Source organism: Heliangelus exortis, chromosome 2 (assembly GCF_036169615.1).
Source record: "Heliangelus exortis chromosome 2, bHelExo1.hap1, whole genome shotgun sequence".
Lineage (NCBI taxonomy): Eukaryota > Metazoa > Chordata > Aves > Apodiformes > Trochilidae > Heliangelus > Heliangelus exortis.
Genome location: NC_092423.1, coordinates 10,020,034 through 10,034,242, shown reverse-complemented (window position 1 = coordinate 10,034,242; position 14,209 = coordinate 10,020,034). Strand labels below are relative to the sequence as shown.

At 44.7% G+C, this 14,209-nt stretch overlaps 1 protein-coding gene across 1 annotated transcript in view; it reads left to right on the top strand.

Annotated features, from left to right (window-relative positions):
* PTPRN2 (protein tyrosine phosphatase receptor type N2) overlaps positions 1-14,209 on the top strand; it is a 622,824-nt gene that overhangs the window by 512,247 nt on the left and 96,368 nt on the right. Inside the window, exon 13 of the mRNA XM_071734753.1 lies at positions 4,258-4,470. Coding sequence (XP_071590854.1) covers positions 4,258-4,470 — 213 coding nt within the window. The remainder of the gene's footprint in view (positions 1-4,257; positions 4,471-14,209) is intronic.

Genomic DNA, 14,209 nt, shown 5'->3' with positions numbered 1-14,209 from the left:
AAAAACCTACTTCAGTTAAGAGTTTTGCTTCAGCAGGGACCAGAATCAGGCCCTGTGCCCTAAAGGAAATAATGAAGTGTAATTCTGCTGAGGCATCTGGAAGGTGAGATTTCACATCACTGCATGGGGAGCTCCTCTCTCCTCTTATGAAGACTTTCTCCTGCACTTCCAGCATAGGTGTGAGAACTTATTTACATGAAAGCGTACATTAAATATTTACTGACATTTGCCTGGAATTCATTTGAAATGTCGGCTGTTCTGCTGCATCATGGGATGACACTGTGGAATGGGATGCTGCTCCCTAATTAGAACAGTGATTTGACTCCAGCATTATGGCTGTTCTAGTTACTGACTCACTTTTGGGTGTATGTGAAATGTGTTCAGTCAAAGGACTGGGAAAGCCCACATGAGAGCCAAACCTGAGCATTTTTTCTTTCCTTTGAAGAAAAATACAAAACCCACAAACACTGACAGAAGAGGTGTACTTCAAGCAAATGCTGTTGGGTGTAGGTGTAATGTTGTTCTGAGGCAGGGTAACTCTTTGCCTCCTAGCATTTAAGCTCAGGCCGGACCATTTCAAAGCAAGGAAAGACTGGCTGACCATCTCTGAAGCCTCTGTGTTCAGAGTAACTTCCTAAGCCATCCATTTAGGAATTAGTTGATTTTCTTTCACTGAAACTCTGTGATACTACACAATTTTCCATGGAGAAAATAATTTGGTTGAAGGTCAATATATTCCGTTATATAAAGTTTAAAAAATGCATAGTTACACGTAGCTGAGTTTAGTATTTAATTTTGTGTAATTTATGTTGTCTATTTATTTGTTAAGCCTGTGTGCGTGTGTGTGATTTGTTTTTCCTGTTATGCAACAGCTATTGTTCCCCTTCCACCTCAGGCACACGCACCATGACAGCCCCAACCAGCACAGGGAGAGGTGTTCTGCTTTAAAAGACATCCTACTGTAAATGTCAAATTCATAAATATTTAAACATTTTTCTTTCAATTTCATGTCAAGTCTGACAGGACGCCTCTAATTAACCCTGGGCTCCGTTTCAGGCTGAGGCCTTACTGCCGGGAAAAATCAGGGGTTTAGGTGATGTGGGGAAAACTGTGCTCCTGGCTGCAGGTGGTGGGGGGCTGAGAGAGGGAGGGAGCCAGTAACTAACCCGTCGGATTAATTTTTACTCGTTTCATAATTCTATGTTTGGTCAGACATCAAACATGATGAAAGGGCAGAAGGCTTATCCAACTGAATTGGGGAGCAGTGGGGACTGTTTCCTGATGGTGTATGCTCGGGGGGGCCGGTCCCCGCTGCCCTCTGCGGGGTATCTAACAGCTGGAGCACGGAGAGACGCCGGTGCGGGACCCGGACCCGCAGCCGGAGCCGAGCGGCAGGGACTTCGCAGTTGGGTTTACCCGGCTATTTACCCGGTCGGGCAGCAAGCAGTAGTCCCCGATGCCGGGATGTTTCCCAAGGGCTTGCCGAGGTGGCACCAACCCCACTCGAAGGCAGCGAGGAGAGAGGAGAACCCTCCGGGCCCCGAACTGCACCGGCTCCGGAGGTGCTCCCCGTGAAGCGAAAGGGTGGAAGGAGCCGGGAAAAGGGTCGGTCTCCCTTCCCCACCGGCCGATCCGACGTGGCCGGGCACCGCTGGGGCCGCCCAGGCGGAGGGCGGCGGGCACCGGCCGTGCCCCTCCGCCCCCATCCTCCCGCGGCGGGGCCACCATCGGTTCTTAGGGCACGGAAGGACGGGACAGCCGCTGGCGCTCGCCCCCGAGACGTTCAGAGGTTTTGCAAGCCCTCGCCTGCCCGGAACTCATCACTAGGGATACGGATACAGTGGCTGCCTACGGAAGATGCTCACCGAGGTGTAAACAGTGCTGAACGGCCCACGGAAGATTTCAGGCTCTGCCCCGTGCTTCACATTCCCGAGGGCAGCCGGGCGCTGGGGACGTGCGGGGTGTCTCGGCGAACGCTTCTTTTGTGAAGGGAGGCAGCTCCTCCCGCAAAGGACGGCAACCTCAGCTTTGCGGGGAAAACTACCTGGCAAAGTTGGAAGCAACATCTAAAAATCACTATAACCACAGGGGGAGAAAGGCAAGCACGTTCATTCTCTTCCCCGTATTTACTCGGGACATTTGACAGCATTTTGCTCTCATGATGTTCATTGTTTCCCTCGGAGAGCTCTTTCCCCGGGTGCTTGCGCGGCTGTTCCGCACGGCAACCGGAGAAGGAAAATTGTTTAAAACCGCGCTTGCGAAAGCAGAGAGAGACGAGATTCAGGAGCAGTGCGCGGAACTGCCCGCCAGCCTCTTTCTTCTGGGCGGCGGCGATGCCCTCACACGCAGCCGGGGTCCGAGGCTGGGTAGCGGCCGGGGAGTGGGGCCGGTCCGCGGGGGGTCCGGGAGATCGGGGCAGGGGGTGGCCTGTCCCCGCCTCGCTGATGGGAGGCCAAACCCCGCGGCGAGGCGGATTAAGGTCCCGGGGCGCAGCGCTCAGGGAAGGGGGGAGGAGGGGTACCGGGAGCTGCCTATTTAGATGCAGATTGCGACCTCTGGCCCCGAGGGGACGCGGCCTTTCACGAAGATGCTAATGGCAGAGCGCAGAAGCCCTTCACCCTCCCGGCCCCCGGGGCCGAGGTGGCGGGAGCTGCGAGCAGGCGGCGGCTGCCGTCGGTGGTGCCCCTCCTGTCTCCTTTGCACGCTCCTCCATCCACCGCCTGGTGAGGAGTGCGGACAGTGGTGCGGGCCGAGGGCGCTTTCCACCCCTTGCAGCCGGGACAGGTGCCAGGTTGGGCCAGGGGGAGGGGGGGGGCGTAAGGCGGCCCCGCGGCTCCTCCGGGGCCAAGGCGGGAGCCGAGAGGCGGAGGCGGGGGGGTAGGTGGGCTGGCAGCCCCGTCTTCCTGGTGGATGTTGGGATTTGGGGGAGGGGCCGGCTGCGGTTTAGGGGAGGGGAGGAGGAGAGGCGGGGAGGCGGCTGGTGCGGCGGTGGCTGCGCGGGCGCGGAGGCGGGCGGCACATGCCTGGCCTCGGCGAGCCCGGCGCCCGCCCCCCGCCGCCCGGGGTTTACAAACCCGGCAATCCTCCACCCCGCTCGGCGCATCCAGGCAAGAAAATCCGGGAGTCTTATTGAACCTGCATTTCCATTTACTCAGCCTCAGCCCCGGCTAATCCGCAGCACTGAAGGCAAGGAGGCTAATTAATGACAAGCTTTTACAGTCAAGACCAGCGATAATTGCTTTGGTGGCCTTTATGATTACAAGATAAAAATGGACCGGGCCTGACATAAGAGCCACTGTGTACACTGCAAGACAGGAGGAAATTAAGAGCTGGCTAGCTGAATACGGAGCAGAAAATTACTAATAGAGGAGAGATAATGAATAGGCCGGGTAGGCATTCATGGGGAAAAATCCATTTTGTTACCACGCGAAATTAGGTGGTGGAAAGGAGTTTGCTAATTGTTCTCATCTTGTAGCAACCAGGACAGAGGCAGGGGCGTGCTTTTCAATTCATTTCCCTGGTAATTGTGAAAAGGGGAATGCAGGCCAAATGAGTCTTGCTGCAATTTGCGCGCCTGGTCTTTTCATTTTCATGTTGCGTTTTTAATTGTTGCTAATATAGCTTATAATGAAGCTAATGAGGGGAAATTATTGTACAACTTTTTAGCACATGGAGACAAGTGAAATGCACTAGAAGGATTCTCTCCTATTGCTTCAAAAATAATAGTAATCTGGAGGAGTTTGGAACTATCAGGCTTTTTTAATCCTTTTCCTTCTACAACAGACAATAGGAAGGACCGCCACCTACTTTTTTTTTTTTTTTTCCTATTTTGTTCCGTGTTTTGTGGTTTTTGTGGGGGTTTTTTTCTTGTTTGTTTTGTGTTTTTTTTTCTTCCACGCCAAGAAAAAAAATCGGCTTTTCCCCCGCTACGCCCCTCGCAGTCCCTGACCCTGGATGTGGTCCTGCGGGGCGAGATTGGACGCGGAGCAGGGGGGGGGCTCCGCGGAGCTTGCGCGCGGCCAGCGCGCCTGTTTTCGCCTGTCAGTAGTTAAATGCCGGGTGGGGAGGGGGCGGAGAGGGGATCTGTCAGCAGTGCCGTCCCTGCCCGTCCGTTTGCCTCTATCCTTGGATGAAAGTTAGAGCAGCCGGGTGTTTCCCCCGGCGGGATTTCCCCCGCACCCCACTCCCGTTCGGCGCAGCTCCACGCTGCTCCGCGACCGCGCAACTCAGGCGCTGCCTCTCTCTTGTCCCTTCCAGAAAAGCAACGTCCCGCCGCTCCCGCAGCGCGGGGAAGAGGCCGAGTCCGCCAAATTCCTTCTCCTCACCCTCCTCTCCCTCGCCTGCATCGCCGGGGTCCTGGTGGCGTCGGGGGTCGCCTACTGCTTCCGCCACCGCGCCCACCACCGCCTCAAGGAGAAGCTCTCGGCCTTGGGGGGCGACGCCGGTTCCGACGCCCCCGCAGCTTATCAGGTAAGGACCAAGCTTTCCTCCTCCGGGCCGGTCCCACCGGGGTGCCGGGCAGACCCCGGGGGGACCCTTCTGGTGTTGGGCGCCTAGGGCGCGGGTTTGTTTCCAACGCGGGCTCCCTACTTCGTTCATATTCCCGCGGATTCGCTGTAGAAGCTTTTTAATTTTGGGTGTTAATCTTGGCTATTCTGGTAGTTGCTGTAAATTCGTGCTTAATTAGAAGCATTAAAAAAAAAAAAAAAAAAAAAGCCCTTGCAATTGAAATTCTCTGAAAAATAACATTAATATCCATAATCTGTCACCTCTGCCACTATTAATAACGAAAAATCTTTAACATTTATGAGGAATGGATTGCACGGTTATCTGAAGATGTCTCTCTTTTTGAGTAATCGACTTCTTCAGAGTCTGATATGAAAAGAGCCTTTGACCCGATCTGTTGCCACCTTCTGCCATTATTCAGATAAAATGAAATCTAATGCTGATAGATGGGGAGGTAAACCAGGACTGGTTCTGGGAGAACAATGGTAGCAGATGTGTGCCCAGCATTACGGGAGGACTGCACTTAGGTTTCCTGGACTGAATCAGAAACCTCGGGCTTTCTCTTTCGGTTTCTGAAGTGTTGGTTGTAGAGACGCTGCATCTCCCTGGATTTTGTTTAGATCATGGCACTTCCTTCTTGCAGTGTTACTGATGTGGTAATGTATGTGTTTGGGTCAGATACCACAAAGCCCTAATCTGCTGTCTCACAATATTTGGAGTGTGACCAGGCAAAAGAATTCCAGAATGTGTAAATATTGTTGCTGTAGTATAGATGTTGGTGGTGCACCCATAGGGTCTCCCTAATGGCACTCTTCTGTCAAGTGTTGTTTTATCTTTCTGTTCTACCAAAGACTAAACATTATGGGCTTTCTGTATTCTGGAGCTGAGATAGATTAAAATTGGCAGCTAAGAGTCATATGAGAACACACTCATATTTCCATACAAAGTTTAGGTCAGCCTGTACCTCTTATGTGCTAAAAGATGTAATGTATTAAGTACTTCTCCACAGGATAAACATGAATGTTACTGTAACATCTTTGGGGATGGTTTCTGCTTTTGTGGAAAAAATTGTTTACTGAAAAAAAAAAAAATCCCTAAATTACTTTATGTCTAAATTTAGTGACTTCCAAAGCAAAAGAGAATGAGAGCAAGAGCATTTCCAGTGGAAAAAACTAATGTCCTCCAGGATAAACGGGAGCTTGTCAGATCAGTTTTGTTGGCGAAAGAGACTGTGGCTATAAATGTTTTTTGTTTGGTTTTAATAGGTGCTTTTCTGTTGCCTTATTTCAACCACAAAAGCAATAGGTTGTTGTGGTTTTTTTCCTTCCACTAAATGTGAATACAAGAATTCTTAATTTTTAGAAAAGCCCTCCAGGTTCCAAAATCACACTTGAAACTGAATTTGTGATAATTAACAGGACAATCTTCATACTGACAACTCTAATTAATAGTATCTGTAATTAAAATCGTGCCCTTCCAGCAGGAAAATTGTTTGAATTTCTTGGAGTGACCTTTTTTCCATTTCTCCTGGGAGTATAGTGGTTAAGTTGATATTGATTTTATAATGAGCTCTGGTTTGTTTAATAAGAATCTGTAATCCAGACACTAAATGAAATGTGTGCTTCATTTCTGCTTCCTAGATTTATATATATTTTTAAATCTTCCTAGTTGGATCTGAGAATGTCATTTTTCTGTTTCAAAACAACAACAACACTTTGAAGATGCAGTTCAGTTTTTCAGTAGCAAAACTATATTAATATTCTTTGTTCCTGACCTTTGGGCCCAGTCATAACCACCTGACTTCTTAAATATTTCCATTGGGTTTTCAAGGGAACTATACTTATGAATGGGAGAAAAAATGTTTTTCCTTAAATACAAAGGTTTATAAGGGCTTGGCTCTCCTCTTGCAGAAATGAAAGGGAATTTTGCTATTTGTTTCAGTGGCAGCAGTAGGAGGCCCCAGTATAGACAGACAAAATACCCAGGCAGTTTTGATGCTGCTAAGTTGCATTTTATCAAAATGAATCACTGGGCTTAGTTCTCTGTGTAATAAACTATTCATGCAGATTTCAAGAGAAGTAGGATTGAGCCCTATTTGCATTTTCAAAATCTCCTTATGTTGAGCTGTGTTAAATGTAATGGATATCTGGTATGATGCATGTTTTGGTTAACATCAGTTAGGTCTCAGAAAAGCATCAATTATGTTTTTCCTGATCTTCTCTGATACTCATTGGGGAATAATGTAACCCATATCAATATGAAGAAAAAAAAGAGCAGATAGCTTTGAAAATTGTACCTACTTTGTTCTTTTCTGTTAAATGGTTCCTAAGTATCTATTTGGTTAACTGGGTGTATTTTAAAAATAAGGAACATTTCTGCAGCTGGTACCACTAGAGTTTAAAGCATGATACTCTTATATGTTGTTGCTTACAGCTTAAGTGATCTTATTTTTTAATCTGAAGAGGGAAAAAATTGGATGATATAAGAAATCCTGGTGGCCCAATATGATTCAGAGAGAACACTGAAATATCACTTCAATTCACATGCTTTTCAAAATGTCAGTGGTTTATGTCTTCACATAAACAAGACTGACCTGAATTTTCAAGATTTAGCAGAAGCATTTTTCATCCTAACCCAGTTCAGCCAAGAGAGTTCATTCAGGGTTTTATTCCTTCCTTATCTTGTGAACTTAGAAGAGTTTTTTCCCACAGCTGCTTTTTTTGTTTTCCTTTCTTCTATTTTTATTTATTTATTTATTTATTTATTTTTAAATCCCCTTTTCTGGTTTGCAAAGTGAAATACCATCTTGAGAAGGGGAAAACAAAGTGTATTGTCAGGGAAACAGCAGGTTGGGTGCTGAGCCTCCCCCAGGTTGGAGGTGTAGTGCCTGCCATGGTACACATCACACTCCCTCAGGCACTCGCCTGCCAGCAAGAACAGTTTATGTGTGACTTAACTACTAGCAGTAGTGTTTCTTGTGTAAGTGGAGGTAGAAGTGAGCAGTCCTGGGTGGGACAACCAATACTGCTTAAAAGTTGAAGCAGGCAAATAAAATCTTTGCTGTGCCTTAGATAAGCTGTTTGAAGGCTAAATAACACTAGGAAGGGTAGATACACAATTGCAATTTACCTTTGGATCACTAAGCAACGAAATTATAGGCTGGTTTAATTAGACAGTGGCTAAGAAGCTTTTCAAAATTCACACGTGTGTATCTCAGAAGATGTTGCATGTTCATAAAACGTGTTTTATGTCTACAGGCGGAGAATTTTTGTCTACCTTTTAGACACCATCTCCTGTCCTTTCAAATCCCATGTGTAAGGATTAGATAAGTCAAGGTTAGCATTCTGGGATGACTAAAAAGAGGTCCTCACTGCCTCCACCGTGCCCCTGCGCATGCTCACACCTGCACCCGTGTTTTTAATTGTTGCTCGTGTTGCTTTGATCTTCTTTGAAAAGCAAGTTGAGCATTCTGCAAGCCCACTCTCTGGTTCGGGAGATTAGGACTGAAGCGTTTTAGGAATTTTCAGCAGACACTCTTTGATTTATTTCACAACACTGAGCAGATTTTCTTCATGCACTTTGAAGCCTTTAGAATATAACCCAGAGAAAAACGGGCATTCAGACAGAGGGGCACACTGCAAACAGGGCCACTAAGTGCACGTCTTACTTGTCACCGCTCCCATTAGTGAGCAATTTATTAATGTAATGAGTGTGTGCTAGTGACTGCCTCTATTTAAGGATGCTCTGTTTGATTCAGGGTGATGTATTTGTGAGTCCAGCTGAACCCTGGCTTTTGACCCCCGTGTGGGGAACGCTGGGTTGTGCGAGGTGTTAAATCATCAGCATATTTTATACGCTGAGCTGCAGAACTTTACTATGAGCATAGTCTTCTGCATCACTGGTAATGCTCTGCAAAATGTTGGCCATAATAGAATTTAAAGGCAAAAGTTAAAATGCACTGAAGCTAGTGGCTTTAGAAGGCCTTTTAATGTCTTATGTCAATAATGTTCTTTTTCATTTTCCTTCATCTTGGCCAAAGGAACTTGTTTTAAAAGTGAGGGGGCAAAGACCAAACAGTTTACAATGAAGCTCCTTCTTAAACTGCCTAAAGTATTCAAGGTTACAAGAGCTGTGTGCTGTCAGTGCAGCTGGATTACATCATCGGCTGCTTTAAAAACTTGTTCAATAACTTGAGTTGGCAGGCATATAATTGTAAATTATATGTTAAATTTTGCATTATTACATGTATTATATTACATATAAATTATACATTCCTTTGTCAAATACAGTCTTATTAATTGCATGATCCTTCTGTATTCAAAGCCACTAAGAACTTCCCTGTGCATTTAAAGATTTGGTCCTGCTGCTATTTTTGATTAGAGATGTTAAGAACACAGTATTTACAAGAAGTACAATAAATATTTTGCTGCAAATATTTTAAAAAGCTCCAACTGAACGAATCCACTGGAAACATGCTCTACTTAGCCATCATGCCTGTTTTGTGAGTTTAAGTACAGATAATTCATTGCCTCTAATGTGGCTTCAAATTTTGCACTCTAGAGTGACTTTCATAAACAAACATGTTGTTATGGTATCAGACACTAAAGTTGTAGTAATACTGTATGTCAGCTCCTTAAAAAAAGAAATTTTGTTAAATAATTGAAATGTAAAAAAAGGAATTCTGATGTTGGTATTTATAAAATTCTCAGCAATATTCAAATTACCGTAAGGATTGGGAGCAAAGTAAACTGACAAACTGGGGTTAATTAGTGCCATGAAATACTACCTTGTAGTTACATAAACCCCTCTCATTTTCAACAAACCTGACTACATTTAAACAACAACAAAAAGATATTACTGAGGATGAAGTGTATTCAGTACGTGAGTGCTTAGTAAACATTTCAGTGAGGAATACATTTACTAAGAATTTTGGATACATGAAAATTTTGCCTGAAGGCTGAATGCTAGGAAGGTCTTGTTTTCTTCTGGGAAAACAAAGGACATTTTTAATCTTTTCTTTTCCTGTGTCCTTATTAAAAAGGAAAAGAAAAGGTCATCTCATGTGACTATGTAAAGCAACAGGACAAACTAATTGTAATAAAGCATGTATGGGGAGATGTGTATTAGAAGAATCATTCTCATCTGTTTAATTCTGCTTACTGTATATTAGGTAACAATTTTCTCTGTCTTCCACTAGAATTTTGTTTTAAAATAAATTCTCAGCAACCTGCAAATATGTTGCATGTACTTTAAGATGTGACAGTTTTCACAGTGTGCAAAATGGATGTTCTGCAAAATAGTCATGCATAGCAATCATAGGAGAGAAGAAAGAAGAAAAAGAAGTAGGGAATGTTTTAAGGTGATTAACAAAGAGCTTACCTTATGTTAAACACTTCACTGAAGTTAGACAGTAGATGGCCAAAACAGGAGGTGTACAAATATGGATTTAATTTTTAATCTGTTTTTATCTTATTAGTGTTCAGAACAATCCGCAATTCCTGTGGTGCAGTGGACTATGTAATTTCCTAACCTTGCTTCCTGTGGTAGCCACAAGATTGAGCTAAATGGTAGTAATGTTGAAAATAGAATTTCAAAATAATGCATGAATTTATACACCAGCAGAAATTTATCAAACACGTCTGTTTGATAAATTGGGGTATAAATGAATGGGGTATGTTATCAATCATACCCCAGCATTCGAAATCAACTTCAAAACAGTGCTTAATGAGAAATGCCTATTTTAAGTGCTGAAGCTCAATGGCACAGATTTCAGAGGATACTTCAGGAAATTTGTATGTGAGCTTGCCTGCTGTCTGCAAGGATCAATGCTCCTTCCTCACTGCCTCCCCTGCTCTGCCGCTGCTCCAGCACACTCTGCCCCAGCAGCCAGGCTGCCCTGGGGCTGGGGGAAGGGGTATTGTGCTTCTTACAAATATCTCTCCTCCAAGATTTTTTTACTTAAGAAAATAACTTCTGTAAATTATTCAGTGTTGGAGAAATAGACTTGTACTAATAACAGGAAGGTTTTACCTAGGAAGCTGTGACGGGGCAGCAATGCCTCCGAGTCAAACACTCCACATTAGAGCAGGCAGGTGGAGAGAGAGGGGTTTGTAGGTAGGGAAAGAAAATGAGTACATGCACCTCCTGGAGTGATTGGATGAGAATGTGCCATGTGGATTTACTTTTTAGTAGTATAAACCATCTCTTTCAAGTAGTTGGCTATTTATCTCTGTAGGACTGGTATGAATTGGCAGCGAGGTGGTGATGTCAACCCTTTCCCCTGACCTGACTTTGTATATTTTTTTCTCTCTAAAGAATATAGTATTTGAGCTTGGCATTTTGTGCACTAAGGACAAACATGCTCCAAGCATCTTGCAGTATAATTTCTGTGTATTTAGGATGTAAGAAAATGCTAAGGAAAAAATAGTAGGAGAGGAAATTAAGTTAGTGACTCATTTTTAATTACTGGGAAATCCAGAGTCCTTACCCAAACAGGCATTTCTTAGAAATGTGCTGGAGGCACTCTGGACTTGCAGGCTACGTCTTGCCTGGTAAATTAAACTGGTAAATTGTTCAAATGGCCTTGGCACCATTTCAGGCCAAGCCACCCAATTTTCTCCCAAGCAATTTTTCAGCACTGTTAATGCAGGCCAACAAAAAGCCATATATTCATTCACTGGATAGTTTTGTTAATAATTTATCTGTGGCCAACTGGTTTTAGGGGTTGAGAATAACTATTGCTTTACCTGCCCTGACTCCCCATTCAGGCCCACTGAGGACTCTTCCTGAGCATCCATCTCCTGCCTCAGAGCCCCTTCCACCCATCCCTGCTGTGCCACGGGCTGTTTGCCAGCTGAGCGTGGGCAGGTTCTGGATAAGTACAATGGATGGTCTCCCTCTGGTAAATTGATTATGTCCCTGTGCCTGTACGTTATAAAAAAGCCAAAGATAACCACAGCCTTGCCTAATGGGCTGGAGAGTGTTTGATCTGCAGTCCCAGGCAGTACATCATCTCAAGTGTCCTGATTTTCTGGAATAACTATACTGTCTTCAGTGGCATTTTTTTTTTTTTCCTGATGAAATGTAGAAGATTATCAGGCCTGTCTTTCCTACATACTTTTGCCCTTTTTTCTGTTTTAGGATTTTCCTTTTTCATTTGGAGCAGCCCAGTTATCATGTCTTAGATTTGATGCATCCTTCTATTGTATGTTCTCTGAATGCTCAGCAGATAACACTGTGATCTGTCTTGCTGAGACTTTCAAAGTGCTGCTCTAGAAGAAAAAAAATACTTTTAGAAGTTTTTAACTGGAAAGGTTTTTTTGGTTTGTTTGTTTGTTTGTTTTTTATTTATTTGTAAAATGACTCTTGCACCAGGGTTGCATTCCCTGAGAGAGTAGAAGTTAATTTGGGATATATAAAGAACTGTTGCAGACAGTGTTTGTTGGTTCTTGTATGACCATATTGCCTGTGAGCAGGAACAGGTTGCAGTTTATTCGCTGAAGGCTGCAAGGTACATAAAAACCACTCTTCTTACTGTTTTCTTCTGGTTACATCTGTTCATCCTGCACAGTTGTCTCCTATGGTGAGCAGTGAAAGGGAAGAGGAGTGAGAGATGCAGGACTGCTTCCTTTCTCCTTCTCCAGGTGGGCAAGGAAGACCTGCTGTGTTCAGCAGTGTGCTGGCAGGGCAGACTTATATCCTGCCCAAAGCTGGTGGGGTCTCAGCTTCAGGGATCTCTTGTCCTTCCTGCAGTGTTTTTGTGATTAGACTTAAGAAAGGATTTGAGGCTGACCAAAGCTTTTACCTTGGTAAACCCATACAGGCCTGGCTGTTAGGAGGGAGAGATGAACAAAAGTAGATTTTGAATCCTCAACTTTCCTCTGGCTGTAGCTTTGTTGTGCAGCTCATGTGGGAATTTTGAAAAGCTGGGTGGAGCAGACTGGGACTCTCCTGGCATCATGCTGGTCAACTGCTCCAGTCTTTGCAGGAGAGAGGTGGTGTCATGAGCAGCCTTGGTGGTGTGACATGTGAGGGCAGCGGGACCCATGAATAGCCTGTGTGCAGAGCTACAAAGAGTTGGTAATCAAAGATGTGCTTTGTGTTGACTTGATAAGAGACCCTATTTCGTTTCTCTAAACAGTGACAAAGCTACAGCTCTGGGAATGGGGACCTTCTGTCTAAGATATTTTTCCTTTTCATATATTTACATGCACAGCAGAGATTTAAATGCTTTCTAGCAGTTCAAAGAACTGTAAAAAAAAACAAATGGAGTGTTTTAATGTGCACCAGCAAGGTACAGTGAAGGACTGAGACAACCCAGCTGATTTCTTTGTATGCTGTATTTTGCTGCTATGTAGTGTGCTCATAGCACCAGTGTATATCAGTGCAGGTTAAATCTGCTAGGACATCATCATACAGAATCATCACAAATGTAAAAGACCTCTAAGATCACAGAGTCCAAACATCAACCCAGAAAAACCCACCATGCCCCCTACAGAATGTCCTTAAGTGCTACATCTACATGGTTTTTAATACCTCCAGGGATGGTGAATCTACCACCTGCCAAAGCAGTCCATCCCAGTGCCTGGCTACTCTTTCAATAAAGAAATTTGTCTTAATATCTAGTCTATATGTCTCCAGGTGCATCTTCAGGCTGTTTCCTCTGTTCTTTTTGTTACTTACTTGGGAGAAGAGGCCAGCACCCACTCCACTACTACCCCCTTTCAGGCAGTTGTGGAGATCGATAAGGTCTCACCTCAGCATCCTCTTCTCCAAACAAAACAGTCCCAGTTCCATCTGCCTCTCCTTGCAGGGCTTGTTTCTAGACCCTTCGCCCACTTGGTTGTTCTTTTCTGGACGTGAACCAGCAACTCAATGTCTTTCTTGTAGTAAGGAGCCCAGAACTGAACACGGTACTCAAGGTGTAGCCACACCAGTGCCCAATACAGGGGCATGATCACATCCCTAGTCCTGCTGGCCACACTATTTCTGATCAAAGCCAGGACGCTGTTGGCTGCCTTGGCCAGCTGGGCACACTGCTGGCTCATATTCAGCTGGGTGTTGACCAGCACCCCCAGATACTTTTCTGCAGATACTTTTCTTACCTGGTCAAAGAAGGAGATGAAGTTGGCCAAACAGGACCTGCCTTTCCCGAACCCAGGCTGGCTGAGCCTGACACCCTGGGTGTCCTGCACTTGCAATGTGAGCACGCTCAAGATGAACCTCTTCATAATTTTCCTGGTATGGAGGTCAGGCTGACAGGCCAGTAGTTCCCCAAATCCTGCAGTTCTTCATCTTCCACTTGAGATACTCAGCTTTCAGCATGCAGATCCTGTTTTCATCACCCATGTTCTTACAAAACAACTAAACCAAGACATAAGAAGAGGAGTAACTGTAAAAGAACACTCCTAGAAGTTAAATCCTTCCAAGAACAAAAATTAATTAATGGCACATGGAAGAGGACAGGCTTTGAATTAGAGAAAATAAAATTCTGTGTGGGTGACTTATAAGGAGAAAATGTATGAGCTTTTCTCTGAGTTCTGCTGATCAGTTTTTGGACTTTTTGCCGAAGACCAATGAGTGATGTTTTACTGATGTTTGCTTGGGCTCACTGTGTTCTGAACAAGCAAAGATTTGGATCAGGGAAATGATTTGTTAAACTTTTTATATTTCAGACTGATAAAATTCTGTCGATTTTCTTTCT